General features: G+C 37.2%; 1 protein-coding gene across 1 annotated transcript; it reads left to right on the top strand.

Annotated features, from left to right (window-relative positions):
* Nucleotides 1-1,097: 1,097 nt before the first annotated feature.
* Nucleotides 1,098-15,701, top strand: LOC131853562 (multiple epidermal growth factor-like domains protein 8). The gene is made up of 22 exons (XM_059204484.1): nt 1,098-1,268; nt 1,339-1,530; nt 1,617-1,843; nt 2,314-2,505; nt 2,773-2,872; nt 3,070-3,512; nt 3,599-3,763; nt 4,160-4,296; nt 4,374-4,607; nt 4,846-4,982; nt 5,531-5,753; nt 6,003-6,541; nt 6,622-9,346; nt 9,425-9,859; nt 10,191-10,355; nt 10,435-11,006; nt 11,442-11,690; nt 12,170-12,432; nt 12,768-13,015; nt 13,241-13,896; nt 14,606-14,760; nt 15,340-15,701. The coding sequence occupies exons 1-22, from the start codon at nt 1,098-1,100 to the stop codon at nt 15,485-15,487; spliced, it is 8,376 nt and encodes a 2,791-aa protein (XP_059060467.1). The 3' UTR covers nt 15,488-15,701.
* Nucleotides 15,702-20,187: the final 4,486 nt, after the last annotated feature.

The raw sequence follows: 20,187 nt of genomic DNA, 5'->3' as shown, positions 1-20,187 counted from the left end.
GAGGTGGAGAAAGCTTACCCGCTGCAACGTTGGAAAAAAATATACCGAACGAAATGTGAGCATAAAAGTGTTGTGTCCACCGCAACATCGAGATTTGACATGACTGACTATGCCATTTGGAATAAGAGTCGAGTCGGTATGCATGTACTATTTCCCATCAGATGAGGTAAGACCAAGCGTAAACCCATTAATAATAATAATAAAAAAATGCACTATGTTATACAACGGTGTTTATTATTTATCTGCTGTAAGACAAACCTACTACACACACTAGTGACAAACACAAGTAAGTACTGGTATTATGTCAAAAGTGAAGGAGAAATTTTATAATGGTACTAACTTATTGGGCATAAAGTGATAATCATATAGATCTAAATCAGATGATAGGATGAGCATGAAGTCAGGTCAGTTAGCCCATCGTGACAAATTCAACCAGAATTTATCACGATGGTTTCCAGGGGGAACCCCGTGGAGGTCAATCTGATATGGTACATTGCTAGCAATGGGATTATTAGACCACATTACTGGCAATCTCCATATTCTGTGCAAAAATGACATCATAATTCCTCTAGCCTTTTTTATGTGAAACCATAACACATAGTCAGATACTATTTGCCTCGTCAGTATTTTATTACATGCATACAAGATAATAAAGATAAAGCGGATGTTTAATCACTATATTTCCATTTAGTTATTTAAAAACATAAGATCTATTGACCTATGTCAGTCCAGATGTGTCAAAAAAAAAAGTCAGTCTAAGCAGTCAATCTAATCAGTCGTCAAATGTCAAAATACTGTGATGGATCTGTGAATTGTTTGTTTGTGAAAAACTCGATAGAAAGTAATTAATAACAAGCAAATAAATTAATAAATACATAAAATAATTACATGAAAGCAATACATACATCTATAAAATCAATGCAAAAAGTAACCACAGTCATTAGCTATTTTTCATCTAAGTGGTTAGCCTTGAAGTAGATGTCATCTATTATCTTAAATGAGTGTTGTTTATTTTACATTTTAGTGATATTAGTTGGCAATTCACGATTATATGGCTTTGATGTTTGACTTATGTTTCACAATAATTGGGAAGAGGCATGTTTTATCCACGCATTCGGGAGAAAGGTGCAGGGTTAATAGTTCTCAGTTGGACTTGCCTGGCTGTGCTGTGCGCCGCGTCCACAGCGCCCTGCGACAAGACCCGCAGGGTTTTCACACAGCCCAGCGGCATCATTACCGATGGACCAAGCAACTCTAATTATACACAAGTCAGTCAAATACTTTTGAGTTCATTTCTCTAATAACAAGGAACATGTTAACATTTCAATAACATTTTAGGATTCCCACTGTGAATGGCTGATCAAAGCTTCGAATAAATCCCAATATATAACGTTAAGTTTTATTCGTATGGGTACAGAGTGCTCATATGATTATGTGTTTGTTTATGACGGTGATTCCTTTGATGCTCCACTACTTGGAAGTTTCAGTGGAAAAACTGAACCACAAAATGTGACTGCTTCTAGTGGTTATGTAAGTATAAGATGGATATTATTTTTTCTCTTTCACTTATATCCCCGCAGCACCAACATGTTTATTGTTTTATTATTTTGTTCCAGATGCTAATACTTTTGTATAGTGATACAAATTATGTACTAGATGGGTTTCGGGCTACATATGCTATACACAACTGTCCTAACAACTGCACAGGTCAGGGCGAGTGTGTGTCTAACAAATGTTTCTGTGAAGGCAAGTGGGGTGGACCCGACTGTAGTGTTAAATTATGTCCTAATGAATGCTCAAATAATGGACAATGTAAAGGAGATAGATGTATTTGTAAGAAAGGGTAATTATTTCAATTTGCTTGACTATTAAATCCATAAATACATCAACATATTTAGGCTACCAATAATTATCATATGGTCTTTTTAACACAGTAAAATTCAATTTTTTGTCTTCACTTATAATATATAATAGTTAACAGAAGGAAAATTATTAATTAGAGTTGATTTTAGATCAGAGTTAATTATAAATATTAATAAGATATCTATAATTCATTTGTCTGATTTTAAATGCTTAAATATTAAATAGTAATGTTAAAAGATTGAGATCTAGCATATTAATAAAATAGAAGCATACAATACGTAAGAAAATAAAATCTTATTGTTGTAATATTGTCAACATATTATGTTACACAAATATATAACTGACTCATTTAGTTCAGTGGATTAAAAATATCCTATTTGAATAACAATATTGTATATTATTATTACATTTCATTTTATAATGTGTATAGTTGGATATTTGTACTTTCAGGTATTCAGGAGATTCATGCTCCTTAAAAAGTATAGATAAAGATGGCAACAGCTGGCATTGGCTGTCACGAACAGAGAGTGGTATGACTAGGAGGGCAGCTCACTCGGCTGTTTATGTCAATCATACAGACTCTCTGTATGTATTTGGAGGATATGATCTGAATAAGGTTTTAGGTTTATTGGAGGTTTATAGGTGAGTAATCAGCTAAAATTATATTGCAGGTTTTCATTATGAATACTGAAATATATAAATAAATGTAATTACAATGTTGGCTTGTAATGACGGCATCAATTGTGGCTTTTAGTGAACATTTTAGATAACATTTGTACTATTTCAAAATTTAGTTTATTTCAATTATACCTTCAATCTTATATATACATAATAAAGTATATTCCACATAGACCATTATTTATCATATTAAAAAAATAAATATATATTATGCATATTATTTATTTGCAGTTTTTCTACTAGTCAATGGTATGATGAAAATGGGAAAGTTGTGAGAAGGTATCCCACAAATGAAGAAATTGATAAATCATTGTTGACGCTTTTCAAGAAGGTAAATATTTTTAATGTACTTGTTTCATTAATAATACAGATAAGATAAATAGAAGTTTAGTTGAAAATTATATTTATGAGATCTAAATATGTAATATGTTCTTTTTTTACTAAATAGTATTTTAACAATAGGGTCACATTCAGTTTATTGTAAAAAGGAATATACTATAAATATAACAATACCTATAAAATTTGCAGGGTGTTCTTAATGATAGTTGGCACATAGGCAATGGAAGTTCATTGTTTACATTAATTCTATCATCCTTCTCTAACAATGACAAAACCACATTTCCTGTTATGTATACTCATTCGCCTGCACCATACTCAGAGAGCTATCTGCATTTTACTGATAGACCAGAGATGTTTAATTCAATGAAATCAAATTATACAAAACCTGAGCCACGGTATGGTCACTCTGCATGTGCATTTGGGACGGGTTTTGTTCTATATGGAGGAAAACTGTCAGATGGGAGTCTTTCTTCCGAGTTGTGGTTTTTTGATGCAATAACAAATAGATGGACATTACGGGCTGTCAATTCGACATTCATTCCACCTGGACTCACAAGACACACACTGACAGCTGTGAAAGATCAGTTATACTTGTTTGGAGGAAGTACAATGGAAGGAGAATTTTCTTCCAGGTAATTTCTTTTTTCCATATCGTCGCATATGAATATTCATAACACAGTTACAGGTGTAGTTTAATTAATTATGTCTTTTCTTTCAGTATGTATAAAATAAAATTAGGCGATGTGAATACAGAATTTTGGGAAAAAGTTCAAGTTAGGGGTGGAAAAGAACTGGATGTCCGTGTAGTGGCACACACTGCTGTTTATCATTCCCATTCTAATTCCATTTTAGTCTATGGAGGTGTTGTTGCTAGCGTTGCAAGGTATGTATTTTTAGAAAAGACTACTTACACGAGTGGCACTAGCCTGTATGTATTGCACAGTTTCAAACATATTTTGTTTACCATTTATTTTGACAGTAATAACAAATAAGAAACAAATAACGCCAAGAATTACATTTAATACTTGGCCTTATTTGGTTTTTAAACTTTTTAAATATTACAAACGAAGCAGTCCTAATAAGCTACGAAGGTGGTGAGATATCAGATTAGTAGGTATTAGAAATGATAATTCAAGAATAAATAAAGGTCCGGTAATTTCGTGAAGATTACCGGACGACAGGTCAAACTGGGCGTGATACATCGCCCTATAAAATTTAATTCTACCTGAATGTTTCAGGTTAAATTAGCTTATTAATTATATTGTGATAATATTTGCAGGTTTTCGAAATTGTCGGATAGGATGTTTGCGTTTGATATAGACTATAGACATTGGAGTGAAATACATTACCCGAGAGCACATTTAAGAGATACATATGTTCCACGAGAAAGAGCATTTCATACTTCAACTATTATTGGTAAATATGTATAAAGTGCACATAATAAGAGAATTAATACTATAAATTTTATAATTAACATTTTTTGTTATTTTTAGGCAATTATCTCGTTGTTTTCGGTGGCTACTCTCATAGACATAACAGAGAAGAAATATGTTACGACGGTCAAATGTATTTGTACCATCTTGGATGCCATTCGTGGATTCCGTTGGATGTGTTAGGGAAAACACCAAAATTCTATCCAAAGAAACAGGGTGTATTCGCTCACGCGGCGGCGTTAAAAACTCCATCTACTTTACTAATAGCCGGAGGATATCACGGCAATGTCAATGGTATGAAAAACATGTCGATTATAACTTGATTGCTCTGACATTGCGCCGATATGAAAGTGTTGAGTAATTGATAGTAATTACCGTAATACAGAAAAAGAGGTCAATGCTTTTTATAACTAAACAATTATTGCATTGTATTCTTATACAAAGCGGATTCAATGCGTTTATTTATCTCATTTCTATTTGTGTACTTTCGACACTGTAAGTTTAATATTAACCAAATACAAATAATTTTCAGGAGACTTGCTCGCATATGTTGTTCCTAGTTGGCAAGCAGGAATTACCAACAATAATCCAGAGTCGGCGTGTCCCCGACATCAGACGCAACCTGAATGTCTCGCGGACCCTGAATGCGGCTGGTGTTCTGCTGATGACGTTTGTATACAGTTTTTATCACATTAACTGTAGGAAATAAACTTTATTATATATTATAATGCCGTTGACATAATAATGTTGTGATGCGCCGTGAGGTGTATAAATATAAGATCGCAGAAAATGCAATACCCTGTCCTGTATATATTTGATCTAAGCTCTGAAGCCATTATAATACTAATTTGACGCCGCCCCTAAGTTAATATTTTTTTCTCTTTATTTTGTATTAATATATGTAACAATTATAAAACTTAATTAATGGAACCGTCCATCTATCACAAAAAGAAATAATTGGTAAATTAATTGAGCCGAGCATTGTATTTGATATACTATTATTATATCATGTTTATAATTATTAGTTATATTAAAAAGTTCTCAGTTCAGGCGAAGAGGTGCTATGATATTGATAACGTTACTAGTATTAAAATGGGATTTTTTATTATCTCTAGCGTCTTGCATAGAGACAGATAATTCAAATTATTTTTATAATAACCGACAGTGCAATTTCGTCTCTGCTATAAATATGTTATAAATACACCTATACCTTTCAGATATGTTATGGACGGACAATTGGTTCGAATTGCACAACGAATTTGCAATCGATACGATGTGGAGGTATATGTCCAGCTCTCGACGATTGTCACTCTTGCCTCATTCACGGACCACCGCTAGGGGAAAATAGTACGCGAACGGCTTTACCGTCAGTCAGCACAAAACTAGGATTATTCAAATGCAGTTGGTGTGTTCAGAATGCTCGCTGTCATCATAAAAATGGTAATACAGATTTCATTGGGAAAGTTATTTTAAATAAAGAATATTGCAGAGCAGACGAATCCAATGAATTTTACTTAACATGTAAATATTCGCCTCTTATAGACTTATTCGTTTTTACGGTAGTATTTAGATTGTTACAAGTTTTAGATTTAATACTATATGAAACCACTTCGCCATCATAGTATACATATTCTGTTTATTATACCTATAGAAACAAGAATGATTAAAACATAATATGTATCTTTTTAGACAATTATGGTGTTTGTGGAGAAGATACCCCATCCGAAAATCCAGGCTGGTGGGGTACGACGGGAACAGAAGTAACAACCCCGGAAGAATGTAAAGTGTTAGATAAACGACCTGGACTTACTTTCTTAAGATACCAGCAGCCTGCTGACTGGAGTCACCCTGACGCCGTATCAGTGGTGAATGCCACCACAGTTGATTGGGGGACGGGTGGAGGAAGTAATCATATATTTAGTGGATCAAGTGAAGCCAGATTAAGAGGTTGGCTGCATATACCCCAATATTGGAATGGAACAGGCGAAACATTACACATCTGTGCCGGATATTCTAATATATCATTAAAATTAGGAGATAACACCAGCTCGGCAGCTAATCTGACAGCGCAGCCATCGGCCTGCTCACTAGTCGATTGGCCGACCTTGTTTCCGGGACGACTCTCAGTTGATATGCATGCTAATGATTCATTGCATACAGGTTTATATCCATCTCATCATCATGCCAAAATGGAGTTGCTTCATAATAAATCGCAAGAGAGTGCAAAGGTTATTTTGATTGATTTACTACTTCATATGTATTAATTTATACAACATCAGCCTTGAATAACTATTTATTTTGTTGGCAGGTATTCACATTTGAATTTCTGGAACCCTATTCGGATGGACAATGTTCAAACTATGGTAACTGCTTACTATGTCTATCGGATGCTGCTTGTGGATGGTGTGAATTGACGAATCGCTGCGAGCTCAGGAATACTGACGAAACGGTCGCGTGCGCCGCCGACGGCGAGTGGAGGTATCTCACACTTCAACCGGCGGCCTGTCCCAACTGTTCGAATTACATAAGCTGCGAGCGGTGCGTGGCGGGCAACTACTGCGAGTGGTGGGCGGACGAGGCTCGCTGCGCCCGTCGCGGCCGTGCCGGCGGAGCCATCCTCGACACCAGCGAGTGCCCCGCGCCCTGCCGCATGCGGCTCGACTGCGAGCACTGCCTGGACGAGCGCGGCCGCTGCGTCTGGTGCGAGGCCACGCGCCAATGTTTCAGCTTTAGTGTCTATACGAGCGAATATCAGTTCGGGTTATGTCGCGAGTGGCTCGACCGCGCGTCGACTCCGACTGATGATGCCGCTCGGAAATCGGGACAGTGCAAGTCGTGTCAGGGCCACACACAATGTTCTACATGTCTACGAAGCATGGGATGCGGTTGGTGCCACTCCCACGAGAACCCAATTAATGGGATGTGCACTGAGGGTGATTTTACCAGGGCTCACATCGATTGTGCATCTCTGTTAAATGTTACGTCGTCTGATGCAGGTTGGGCCTACGCACAATGTCCTGATGTCGACGAGTGTGGACTTGGTCTTCACGATTGTCACGAACATGCCGTATGTAATAACACTCATGGATCGTACACGTGTAAATGTAAACAGGGTTACATTGGTGACGGCAAGAAAAGCTGTATGCGAACTTGTTACAACAATTGCATACATGGGTATTGTCTTGGGCCTCCACAGTACAAATGCTATTGTGACTTAGGATGGACCGGGGCGGACTGTTCCATTAATTGTGGGTGTCATAATCACTCTACATGTCGAACTGGTGTAGGACGTTGCGACGAATGCCAGGATTGGACTGAAGGAGAATTTTGTGACACATGCAAGCCCGGTAGCCATGGTAATGCTACTACCGGACAGGGATGTAGGCGCTGTGATTGTAATGATCACGGCGATGAGACAAAAGGCATTTGTGATGTCGCAACAGGAGAATGTATTTGCAAAGATAATACTGAAGGTCAGAATTGTGAACGATGTAAATCTAAATTTTATGGGGATCCGCGACATGGTGGAAGATGTTACTATCAGTGTGAACCTAGAGGTATGTTAAATGCTTCTGACACAGAAGGTATTGGTTCTTATAAAACAGACCCAGACATTAAAACAATTGGACCATCCAAAGAATGCCTCTGGATTATATCTGCCGAAGATATCAAAGATGCTATAATTCAGTTTACGATAAACTCGTCTACGTTCGACGTACCTTGTGATGAGAATGCTGTGTACGTGTACGATGGACTTGGTGGTGTTCCAGATATGAGCAATAATCAGCAGAGCCAATTATTAGGTGTTTTTTGTAATGGAGCTTCCTCTGGAGTCGTGGAAGCACGAAGTGGCAATTTGACAGTCCATTACAAACAGGGACAAGCAGAACAAGGCTTTGAAGGAGTGTATAAAGTTTTAGCATGTGAAGGATATTGTACATGGCCGAGGGTTTGCAACAAAAGACATTGTGTGTGTAGAGAAGGCTATGGGGGAACAGATTGCGAGGTTGAGATATGTAGGAATAATTGTAGTGTATCTATCAATGCAGGTATATGCGACACAAGTTACGGCCGATGTCTTTGCAATGAAGGTTATGGTGGCGCTGATTGTTCTACTAAATTGGATAACACGCAACTAGTCTTTACAGAACTTTTTAACTCAGAATATTTGTCAGATGGTCTAGATCATTTAAGGAAAACATTGCCAAGATTTGGACATAGTTTAGTTGCCGACAGACGTGGATTGTGGATGTTTGGAGGCTATTCTCTTTCTCATGGGCCTTTAAATGACATAAGGTTTTTCGATACTAAAAATAACACCTGGATGCAAGTTACAGTAGAAGCTACTCCTGATGCTAAAATGCCTGAAGGCCGATATTTCCACGCAGCCGAGATTTATCATTCCAAACAAAACATTTATATTTACGGCGGTCTAAGTTTGCAAGAGAAAAGCGTTCAAAATAAAACATTAGGTGATTTCTGGCAATTCAGTTTGAAAGACCAAAGATGGAGTAACATTAAAAGTAAAGACGAGCAACCACCACCTCTTGCTGGCCACACACTCACATTGCAAAAATATCAAGACTACGAGAGTTTGGTCTTAATTGGTGGGTTTTCATTAGAGCAAGGTTTTATGGCTAATATGTGGGAATTCGATCTCGATCATGAAAAATGGATAAAATTAAACTGTGAAGGTTCTAAGCCTGCGGGTATAATCGGACACAGTACTGTGTATCACGCTCCCTCGCAAAGTTTGTATGTGTATGGAGGTATTTTATATGCTTATAATGGAACAATGATGTCTAATAAATTGTTTTCATTACATTATCCAACGAAAAAATGGAGTGAATTGCCAACATTCCCGAATCTGAATCACTTCTATGATAATTTACCACAAGCTACGTATTTACATTCAGCGGTTACAACAAATGATTATATGATTGTATTTGGAGGGAGAACTTATCCTGACCATAGAACCGACACCCTTATTGCTTATATCTATAGCTGCAATCAGTGGGTTAGACTTGTTAAAGGTAGGTTTTAATTTCTGGAAACTAAATTATATAATTTTATTAATTGATAAAAAACTAACATTAATGTGTTCATTTCAGGAGTGAGTATAGTAGGTCATCCACCTCCACCTACAATAGCACATGCTATGGCTATCGATATAGAATCAGAAAATGAAGGATACATTTATATAATAGGGGGATGGACCGGGAGTGCCGATTGTCAAGTCACCCGTATATCTTTGCCCGATGATTTGTGCTCTTTGTGGAGTGCCAGCAAAATGGAATGTCGTAGTCATATGGGCTGTAGTTTTTGTAGCACTGGAAATTATACAAAGTGCTATTCTGTGGACAAGCCTGGGTGTGAAGGAAGCGATCGGGTGTCTACGAATTCTGGTTCATCCTGCGACGCCGAATTAGTTTCTAGACGAGCTTGTGAAAACTTCACTACCTGTACATCGTGCCTAGCTGCTTGGCCCTTATATCCAGAAGAGAAACCTGCATGCCGTTGGTGTGAATCCTGTGCGGCTGCTGTAGGTCAGTACTTTCATTATATTTATGTGAACTGCTTTTGTATTTTTTAACTTTTCTACAGATATTATAAAAATTGTAATTAAAAATTTGTGTGATGATCTGTGGGTTAATATAATGATACTATTAGTCACTCTTTTTCATTTAAGAATATCATCAAAGATGACTAAGGAAATAAAGTTCAGAATGAGGAAAGGAAATCTCTAAATGTATCTATACTAAGCTGCCTCATCATCATGGTAGTGGTCTAACTCCTACTCAAATAGGAGATACCCATATCCAAAAGTAGGAGCAATTGTTCATTTTATCTTATTACTAAAATATGTAATTATTTCAGGTGAATGTGTGCCTACTGACGAATCATGTACCAGCATCAAATGCAATGCGGGTACTACATATATTAGTGACGTTGACCAATGTCCAGAACTACGTTGTGTAGCATCCGACTGTGACAAATGTGTATCCAATCAGTGTACATGGACACGACAAGCCAGTAGAGAAGGTATTCTTTAGTTACTTCTTTTTGTAATTATATTCTTTTATTAAGAACTACTAGTTATGTAGACGATCAATGATTGTAGGCCAACAAACAACAATATCTGAGGACCCACTGGAGTTATTCAACTGGACTTGTGCATCCATCGAGGAGGCCGGGCGGGCGAGCCTGCGGCCGACATCTCGTGAGGAGTGTCCCAACCGGTGCTATACGTACGACGATTGCCAGTCGTGCCTGAGCGCGGACGGGGCCGAGGGCGGCTCGTCAGAATGCCACTGGGCGACATACCTGGGCAAGTGCATTTCGCCGGCGCATCAGCCAGTGTATTGCGCGGGCGGCGTGTGCGGGCTGGTGCTCACGAAGGCGGACAAGAGCAAGTGTCCGGCGCCGTGCGGCACGTTCGAGCAGTGCAGCGAGTGCCTGCACCACTCGCACTGCGGCTGGTGCGCGCTGGCCGGCGCCAACGGGGAGGGCGTCTGCACCGAAGGCTCAGTGGAGGCGCCGCTCGACTACTCGACTCGCACCACGTGCGCGGCCGTGTATGACGCCGCACACCGCCAGCGTGATCTCAACGACACCTTCTCGTGGCACTACACTCGCTGCCCGCCGGAGAACGAGTGCGAGAACAACCACCATCAATGTAAAGCGGACTCCGAGGTGAGATACTGAAACTGACTTCGTCTGATAAAACTATGTTAAGTATGTATGTTATTATTAATCTATATAGTTTGAAGTGGAACAAGAATTTGTTACACACCTATTTGTATGGAAAATTAGATGCAAAAATTAATCAAAGCTCGTACAAATTGATAATGGGTCGGCTGTTTTTTTTTACCAATAAAATTAACTACAATTATAAGTATATAGGTGTTAAAGTTTAGAAAGAGAAAATTAGGGTAGATAATAAGTCGAACTAGTATACATAGTCATATTACAATAAATCTACTCGGATAACATAAGTAAAATATTGTTCGGACTATTTAATCGGCACCATAAAAGTTATCCGTGGTATATGAACAGTAAAATTGGATTGTTGTAAGATAAAAGAATATGAATGTACGTGTAAAAATTGGTTATACGTGTGTATGGTAGGTGTGCCGCGACCTGCCCGAGGGCTACTCGTGCGCGTGCGGCGCGGGCCACCGGCGCGCGGCGGGCGGGTGCGAGGCGGTGTGCGCGCAGGGCTGCGTGCGCGGCGCCTGCGTGCAGCCCGACGTCTGCCGCTGCGACTTCGGCTACGTCGGCGCCAACTGCACCATCCAGTGCCAGTGCAACGGCCACTCGCACTGCGAGGGGCCCGACAAGCTCGACGTCTGCCTCCAGTGCCACAACAACACCATGGTGCGATCGACTATCTACCTGCATAACCTTTGCGATACCATATTCTGTGTCTGTTGGTTAGTTAGAATTTAGACACGTCATAATTACTATATGTTCGCAACCACTGATATAGAGTATTTTGCGGTATTTTTTCGTTCATGCCAATACAAAGAAAATTTGTTACCTCTTGCCTTAATAGTTCAGCCTCCGCTTGCGAAAATTATGTTGTTTTCTATGGAATGTGGAACATGATAATTTTATACTAAAAGTATGTCATGTCCATTTTATGATTTTACTAATTATTTAAAATATTCCTACGTTTGTTAGTCGTTTACTATATGATACAGTAAACACGGATGATTATGAAATAATTATATTAAAATATACAAACAGTGACTGTCAGTGTCATATTTCAGGTTAAAGTATCAGATTAATGGTATATTAAAAGCCCTCGTAATCGGAAAAACTGACCACTCACTCGCCGTTCACTCGAAATACAGGGCAAACAGTGCGAAAAGTGCAAGCCGAACTTCGTGGGCGAGCCGACCAACAACGGGCAGTGCGTGCCGTGCTCGACGTTCTGCCACGGGCACACGGCGGCGTGCGCGGGCGAGGCGGCGGAGGCGGCGCCCGACGACGAGTACTTCCGCGACGCGCGCGCGCGCTGCCTGCGCTGCGCCAACCACACCGCCGGCGCGCGCTGCGAGCGCTGCCTGCCCGGCTACTTCCGCGGCTCCGACGACTTCCGCGACCTCTGCCGCCCGTCAGTACCCGGACACGCTCTCTTAACCCCGCTGCACATGCACCGTATTAGTGAACGATGGGGATGACCATGAATATTTTTTAATTTTCGCGTTTAATTTAAATTTTCGTTCTATATTTATTGTCGCGGTCACGAGTTTACCGAGTCAGTTAGTGCAACCGAGTTGAATCGAGAGGTGACCTTTATTTTCCTATAATTCGGAGATATATTTTGAAGCTATATTATTACAGTTCTGAATGAACATCGTACATTGAGTAGACAATTTTAGTCACGGCGTGTATAGTTTAATTATTACAAAAACTAAATAAATTTCTATAATAATAAAAATGTAACAGGTGCGAATGTCACGGGCACGGCGATACGTGTGACCCGGTGACCGGAGAGAAGTGCAACTGCGGGAACAATACCGAGAGCGACATCTCATGCCAGACCGCCAGCTCCAGCAAGAACTCTGCGCAAGAATGCTGGCGATACCAGTGCGTGAAATGCAAGGACCTCTACATGGGTGACCCGAGAAATGGACATCAATGTTACAAGACCATCAATATCGAAAATAAATTATGTTTCGATGGGAAGTCCATAGGTCAGTTTCATTATTACTGATGGAAATTAATAATCCATTGAAATAATTAATAGACGACCTTGTATGCAAAATGTAACATCTTTGGTTCAAACATTGCAAACAATAGTAATAAAATTAAAAAAAATACAAATTATAACAACACTTATATTTCCACTTTCAAATAAGTAGTTGGCTTATCCAATTAGAACATTAATTTGATATAATATTAATGATATTTCATTCCAGACGAATGTAAGATCAAACCACGCCCATTATATCCAGGCCAAACGGTATTCGTAGCCGTAAACCCGAGGTACATGAACGTAGATATACGGGTCATAGTAGACGTCACTCAAGGCGCTGTCGATTTGTATCTGAGTCCAAATGATAGTTCGTTCGTGGTAGCCGTAAACGCAAGCAACGGCGCACACGCAGTGGAGTTAGACCCATCGTACTACAAGCACGAACCGTTCCGCAAGATACCGTCCTTCGACGACCACGTGCCGGACCAACCACGTGTTTCGTGGTGGTACGACAAAATAGAGTACACACTAGCCGATTATAAGGCGAAGGATCTCGCCACTTACGTGACGGTCGACAGGCGAAACATACTGCTTCGAGTGCGCAACCTCCGCAACCGCCTCGTCCTAACCCTGCCCGAGAACGTCCACGACTTAACCCACACAAAGTTCTACATTATCATCAAAGCGAGAAATACGGAAGATGGCGCCGCGAGTTTCGGTGTCACGTTCTTCCGCCAAGATCAACTACACATCGATCTGTTCGTGTTTTTCTCAGTATTCTTCTCCTGTTTCTTCTTATTCCTTGCGGCATGTGTGGTCGCGTGGAAAGCGAAGCAGGCTGCTGACGTGAGGCGAGCTCGACGGAGACACGTTGTCGAGGTAACTACCGTTAATACTGTTCATATTTGTTAAGTTTAATTTCTTCAGGTATTTTTGATCTTTTAATTTTCTTCATTATTAAGTCTCGCCATTCAGTAGTCAATTATTTATTCAATTGCAATCTCATACCTATCCCAAATACAATTACAATTGTTTATAGTTAGCGGTGGTTAGTAGTAGTATAGTTAGTAGTTATTTGTTTATTTTAGTTGTTAAAGACACCATAACAATATAATTGACAATTTAAAAAGACAGAGATAAAAGGAATAAATTAAGAAGAAGATAAATATGTTATTGAAGTGTGACTAAGTAAATAACTTCTGTTACAGTTATGAACACAGGTCACCATGAACCAGTTTTTAGATAGGGCTTTATTTTTTTTATGTATTTAAGTTTAGATTAAAAATGTTTACATCATTATCAATAATAATACCATAAAAATGGTCTGTCATTCTGTATAAAAAAGGATTTTTATTCTATAATTAATAGTGCAAAGATGAACAAATAAAGAAACCGGTTGTCTTCGATTGAACGTCGGTACTTTGAAGTTTATGGTTATACAATTAATCCATTGACCGTCCTTGTGCATCTCTTCTTTTATACCACAACAATAAAGCTATCATTTCCGTAGTAACCGATGGCAGCACGCATATTGTCAGTGTTCAGTGGCATGTTTAGCGATTGGTCACGCGTTTGGTGGTGTCCCCAGATGCTGCACATGGCGAAGCGTCCGTTCGCGGCGGTGACCGTGGTGGTGAGCGGCAGCAACGTGAAGGTGGGCCGCCGCCGCCCGCCCGACCTGCGGCCCGTCGCCATCGAGCCCACCGGCGACGGCCGCGCCGCCGTCACCACCGTGCTCGTCAGGTAACCAACACATACATATCTGGTAACCTATAACCTATAATATTTCCTTTAGTACCTTCGACATGAACAGTACCACGGATCGTGTAACTCTCCTGATATTATTCACGAAATGCTTTTCTAAAGGACGAAGATGTAATCCCTCGTATATTATAATTTCATCTCACCGCCTTATTCATCTCTTCGACCGAAACACATCTTACATAATAATTTACATGACTACTAAAGTAGGTGATATCACCTATGTAAACGATTTAAAATCTCTTACTCCTTGTTTGGAGTTTATACTATTAGAATTTATATATTTTAGTTTGTACTACTGAATTGTGAAGTGTAACTACCTGCCGAGGTTCTCTGACTGGGGTTTTCAAGAAAGGTATATTAAGGTTTCTTAAGGATATACGCGCAGCCCTAGCAGTTAAGGCGTCCATAGGCTACGGTAACCGTTCACGACTACCACGTTACGTTTACCATCAGATGGACCCTAGACTCGTGTGCCACCATCGTAGTATTAAAAAAAGTGTGTAGAATAAAAATGTGTTGAGAAATGAGTGGTGTAAGCGTGGTGTGCCGGTGGTGCAGGTTGCCGGGCGGCGCGCGCGCGCCCGTGCGGCTGTCGCTGGCGTCGTCGCTGGTGCTGGTGTCGCGCGCCGCGCCGCCCCGCGCGCGCCCGCGGCCCCCGCGCCTCCCCTCGCACCCCGCCTCCGCGCGCATCGCGCTCAACACCTAGGCCTCGCCGCCCGCCGCACGCGCTCACTATCACCCACCCATACCTTCATCGACTGGTTGTTCTATTACTTCGATTATTACCTGCCTTTACGCGTACGCTCTTTCACGCAGAATGTGTATGTAAAAGTAGACAAAAAAGAGAATACCCGCGCGCGCCTCTTTATAATAATTAATTCATATTGCAGAATGAAGGACATCTGACTATATATAGAATAGAGACATAAATATTATTATTTGTAAAATAAAAACAGTGGAATAAAATAATTAATTTAACAAAAAGTAAAATAACTTGGCGCTTCTCATGCGCGAAAGAGTGATCACAAAAATAGTAAAATCAACCACACACGATTGCGCGCGCTGGCTTTCCCGCGCTAATTCTGATCGATTGAGTCCTGTAAAGGCAGTAGTCATAATTTATTTATAAAAAATGCCGAAGTACCTTCAGTTAACACAATTGTTAAGTACTCCACTCCCCGCCTTATACATATTTATCTAACTAAAGAGTGTTTTCAACACTATTTTTATTTACAATCTTTACGACCATATGATCACCTTTTTTAGCATTTGTAGGTATACTAAATTATTTTTATTTTACTATGTTGGCAATATTTCGGTATTCTTTTTAAATTCAGTCTGTTTGTTTAATATACGTAACGGATGCCGAACTTGCTGTCAATTAGTTCACTGCTGATTGCATAATGAATATGGCGAAAAGACCTACGTCACGAGTTGGCACTGATGAGTTAATGTATCTTTATCAATACCTCTCCTTCGCCCCACCCTGCTATTTGCGCCGTGCCCAGCCATGCCACGGGCTTTCGCCATAATTAGTACATAAAAATGTGTGCTATATTCTCAAAATAAGTACTAAGTAGTTGAATTAATCACATCGATATCTGTAGTACCTACACGTAACTTCTCTGGAAATTACAACAAATTATATTATTTTTAATATCTATAATGAAATTATTTTAGACTATATTATCTAAACTGACTATGGTATTCAATGCTTATTTTTGAGTAAATGTAACAGTTTTTAATACTCCATTGATATTATTATTGTCATGAACTGTATCTGCGATATGATTTTTAATAAGAGGTTTTGAATATGCATTTTTTTTCGAAGATGGTATATATATATATATATATAGGTATATATGGATATTTTATGTTTTCATCTCATTACAGATCTGATATTATATAAATGACTGTCCTGTAGTTTATGACCCCTTGACGTTTTAATTACACCTCGCACTTCTACTTACACCATTTCGTTAAGGGTATCAAATACATGAACTTAAAAAAAAGAAGTTGCCTAGCAGCATAAATATGACCGAGCGCATTTTAAAATTTACTCCTCATTTCACGCTACAGATTCTAATGAGATTGGCTGTACTAATTATTATTACTCGAAAAAATAGAATAACTTAATTTTAAGAAATATATTGTTTTATGTTTTGTATATTTTGTATCTAAGAATAATTGAATTGGTCTCCAATTATACAATGTGTGTTAATATTATTATCTAATTAATATTTATACTTTGCCATTAATTTATTTTACATTGCCTGAAATATTTTAGGTAATATCTGCTGTAATATTATTATCAACAATGTCATGAATGAGCCAAAGGAATCAAAATTGTTGCGCCGTCTCCGCGCGGGTTGTGAATAGCCGGTAGTAGGTAGATCTGTTGTGTTAATTATTTCAAAATTTTATTATGAATGTTGAAATTCTATTATAGGCTTGTTATTATTAATGAATTGTGCGTACACAAACTTAACATGTTTATTTACACGTTGACGCGTAATTAATTATTATGTATGTTAATTATATTGCATTCTCTGAAAACTTTCCTTTACATAAAGGATATCTCCTTATTGGATTTTATCATTGTTTATAACTCGCTTAAATTCTATCTTTAGTCTTGTGACGTATAAACAAGAAGCCATCATGGTTGAGGCGAAATTTCGTATAGCACGATATTTTCTCTAGAATATGCCGCTATAGACTGTAAGGGGGTGGAAATTGCCACTTGTTACCGTCCAATCCGCTCCCAAAACCGCGGTAACGGTTGTAACCGTGCAAGAAATGCATCATCCTGTAATATAAATCCAATATTTCAAATGTATTTAAAGAAAAAGCCATACCGGTGCAAATTATAATTTATTTATTATTATTTTCTCTCATGTCGGTTTAAAGAAATCCTGTTTCAGTAAACCTGTACTTTCAAATTTTATAATTTTATAGCTCTACTTTTGAATTTCCGTTCTATTAGTCGGTCAGAGGTTTAGTTTAAATTTATTTATATAAATAAGGGAAATGAACATAACACCTTGTAACCAGAAACTTGTAAAACTCTATTTAGTTTTTACGAACCATTTGCATTATCTTTGTTCTATTACGAGTGCCGGCGGCCTAATCAGGTAACACTTTACTAACAATTCTTGATTAAAACAGATGCTCTCAATAGAAATTTACTCTAATATCAATAGAAATTTACCATAATACCATTCCACATTTGCAGTTACTTGCTATACAACTTAGCTTACTAATTTAACATTTGTAACTCTGAAATGGTTTATAAAAAATATGACCACACAACAAACAATTGAGGATTGTAGGTAAGAGCTTTATATAATTCAGTTCCTGGACTTATAATATTTTACATATATAAAAAAATGAATGGCTTTTATTACAGGACGCAACTATATTCTTACTCATGTATTCATGAAATATTGATGAATGAATTATGTCATAAAATATATAAGAAGTAATAAATAATATTTCTCACGATTCAGTTTAAAAGGCTGTACATCTATTCGTCTGTATAAAATTTGTATTTAGGATCAATAGTTATTAGTCGATTTATCGAAAGTTCTTAGTAAAAAATTATAAATTCACGTTAGAAAAATCGAATAGTGATTTATATAAAACATTGTAAATCACGAATATAATTATGTAAAACCGTGTCGTAATTTTATTTTATAATCTGCAAATAATATAAATATACATATATGTATAATAATTTAGCTACTCAACATTTTCTTACCCAAAATATATTGACTGGGAAATGTTATTTATTTTATTATATTCTTTATATGCAACATTTAAATATATATTATATATAAATTAGATGTAACATTTCTAATAGCTTCAGTTATTGGTCCTTTTAGTAAAATAAACACAAGAAATATTAGTTTAGATGTCTTTTAATGATATCATTAGAAAATTTAAAGTCATTAGAATATCTGTAACTCTATTAGCGAAAGAATTAAATGAATTTTTATTGCTCAGTAGTAAACAACAGTATTGTGTAAATGGATTGATCAATTATTTGACTTGTAAGTAGAGTTATTTTGAATGGAGCCGTAGTCAGGGGTATGGAAAATGTTGTCAAAGGCTTTTATTATTTTTTTCTTACCATAGAATAATTTATACAAATTATATTTCAGACTATGGCCCTGTTATTAGGTGTAATTTAAAGTTAAGTTAAAATAATTATTATAGAAATCATTTTAAGAGAGTACTGATATTGTTATAACTATTTTAATAAGTTAAACATAATCAAATAAATCGTATTTGATCAAAAGTCCAAGTCCAAATTACATTCCAATTGTATATCTTTGTACATATGTAATAATATAAAATATTGGTCATGCATTGAACAGCTTTAACGATGCTATACCTACTAAGATATTATAAATTGCTCATCTATTCTATACGAATTTTCTTACTATACATACATTCAAGGCATTTAAGTACATGTTATATATTTGGTATAGGTGAATTAGTAGGTGAGTTCGATGGTTTTACTTTTACATTTTAAGCATTTAATTTCGAATTTAAATCTCAGAAAGGTATGGTCATCTCAATATTAACAGTACATTACATTGAATAAGTCTTACCCTTTTGACATATGAGGTACCATGAATTATTTTGTAATATTTGAAAAGATACCTTACTACATTATATTTTTATATGCATTATGTATTATTAAGTAAAGTACCAAATTTTATTTAAAAAAGAAATAAATTATCATATTAAAAGGTACATATTTTTACTTGTATTGATTTTAATGTATTGCAATGCATTGATTTTAATATATAATTAAAATATTGCAATGGCAGCTTAAATTTCAAGTTTAGTATATTATCTATGATATAATTACATTATCGATAGTCCTATAGTTCTTTTAATATCTTCATCTACATTTCATTTACTCACATACCTAATTGCTCAAAATTTATTTTATTCTGTTTATAGCTCAATACTACAATATATTTATATAAAATATGTCTATACGAATACATGTTATTACTGTATCTAATAAGTAAATTATAGAAAACATTTTAGTATTTATCAGTATTAATATTTTATTACGTTCTTGAACACCAATAACTTGGAAAACGTGTGTATGTGTTAGGAGATTCAATAGAAAAACATTGAATATCCTAATGTATCTACACTGCCAAAATAATATTGTTATGATACTAAATCTTTGTGAATTACATTTGATGGTATTTTTATTTTAAGGGGTCCATTGCTAATGAATTTAGACTCGAGTTTAGATCTGTTTGTCCATACAATGTATTATTTTGCTGGAAATAAAAAAAGGATGAAAGATCTGTTACTATTATTTGATGTTTTAATAAGGAGTAATATTCTTTAAAGTTTAGATTCTAGTTTCTTGAATAATTA

The sequence above is a fragment of the Achroia grisella genome, unplaced genomic scaffold, assembly GCF_030625045.1.
Source record: "Achroia grisella isolate CSIRO2021 unplaced genomic scaffold, CSIRO_AGI_Agris_v1 utg903, whole genome shotgun sequence".
Classification (NCBI taxonomy): Eukaryota; Metazoa; Arthropoda; class Insecta; order Lepidoptera; family Pyralidae; genus Achroia; species Achroia grisella.
The sequence above is the reverse complement of the archived record's forward strand: the minus strand, read 5'-3'. Positions and strand labels throughout refer to the sequence as shown.

Excerpts from the sequence above, each read along its gene's own strand:
- LOC131853562 (XM_059204484.1), top strand. The coding sequence starts at position 1,098 with ATGTTTTATCCACGCATTCGGGAGAAAGGTGCAGGGTTAATAGTTCTC. Across the intron at positions 11,691-12,169 it reads AGTGCCACAACAACACCATG|GGCAAACAGTGCGAAAAGTG; the intron begins GTGCGATCGACT and ends CTCGAAATACAG. Across the intron at positions 13,897-14,605 it reads GACGGAGACACGTTGTCGAG|ATGCTGCACATGGCGAAGCG; the intron begins GTAACTACCGTT and ends TGGTGTCCCCAG.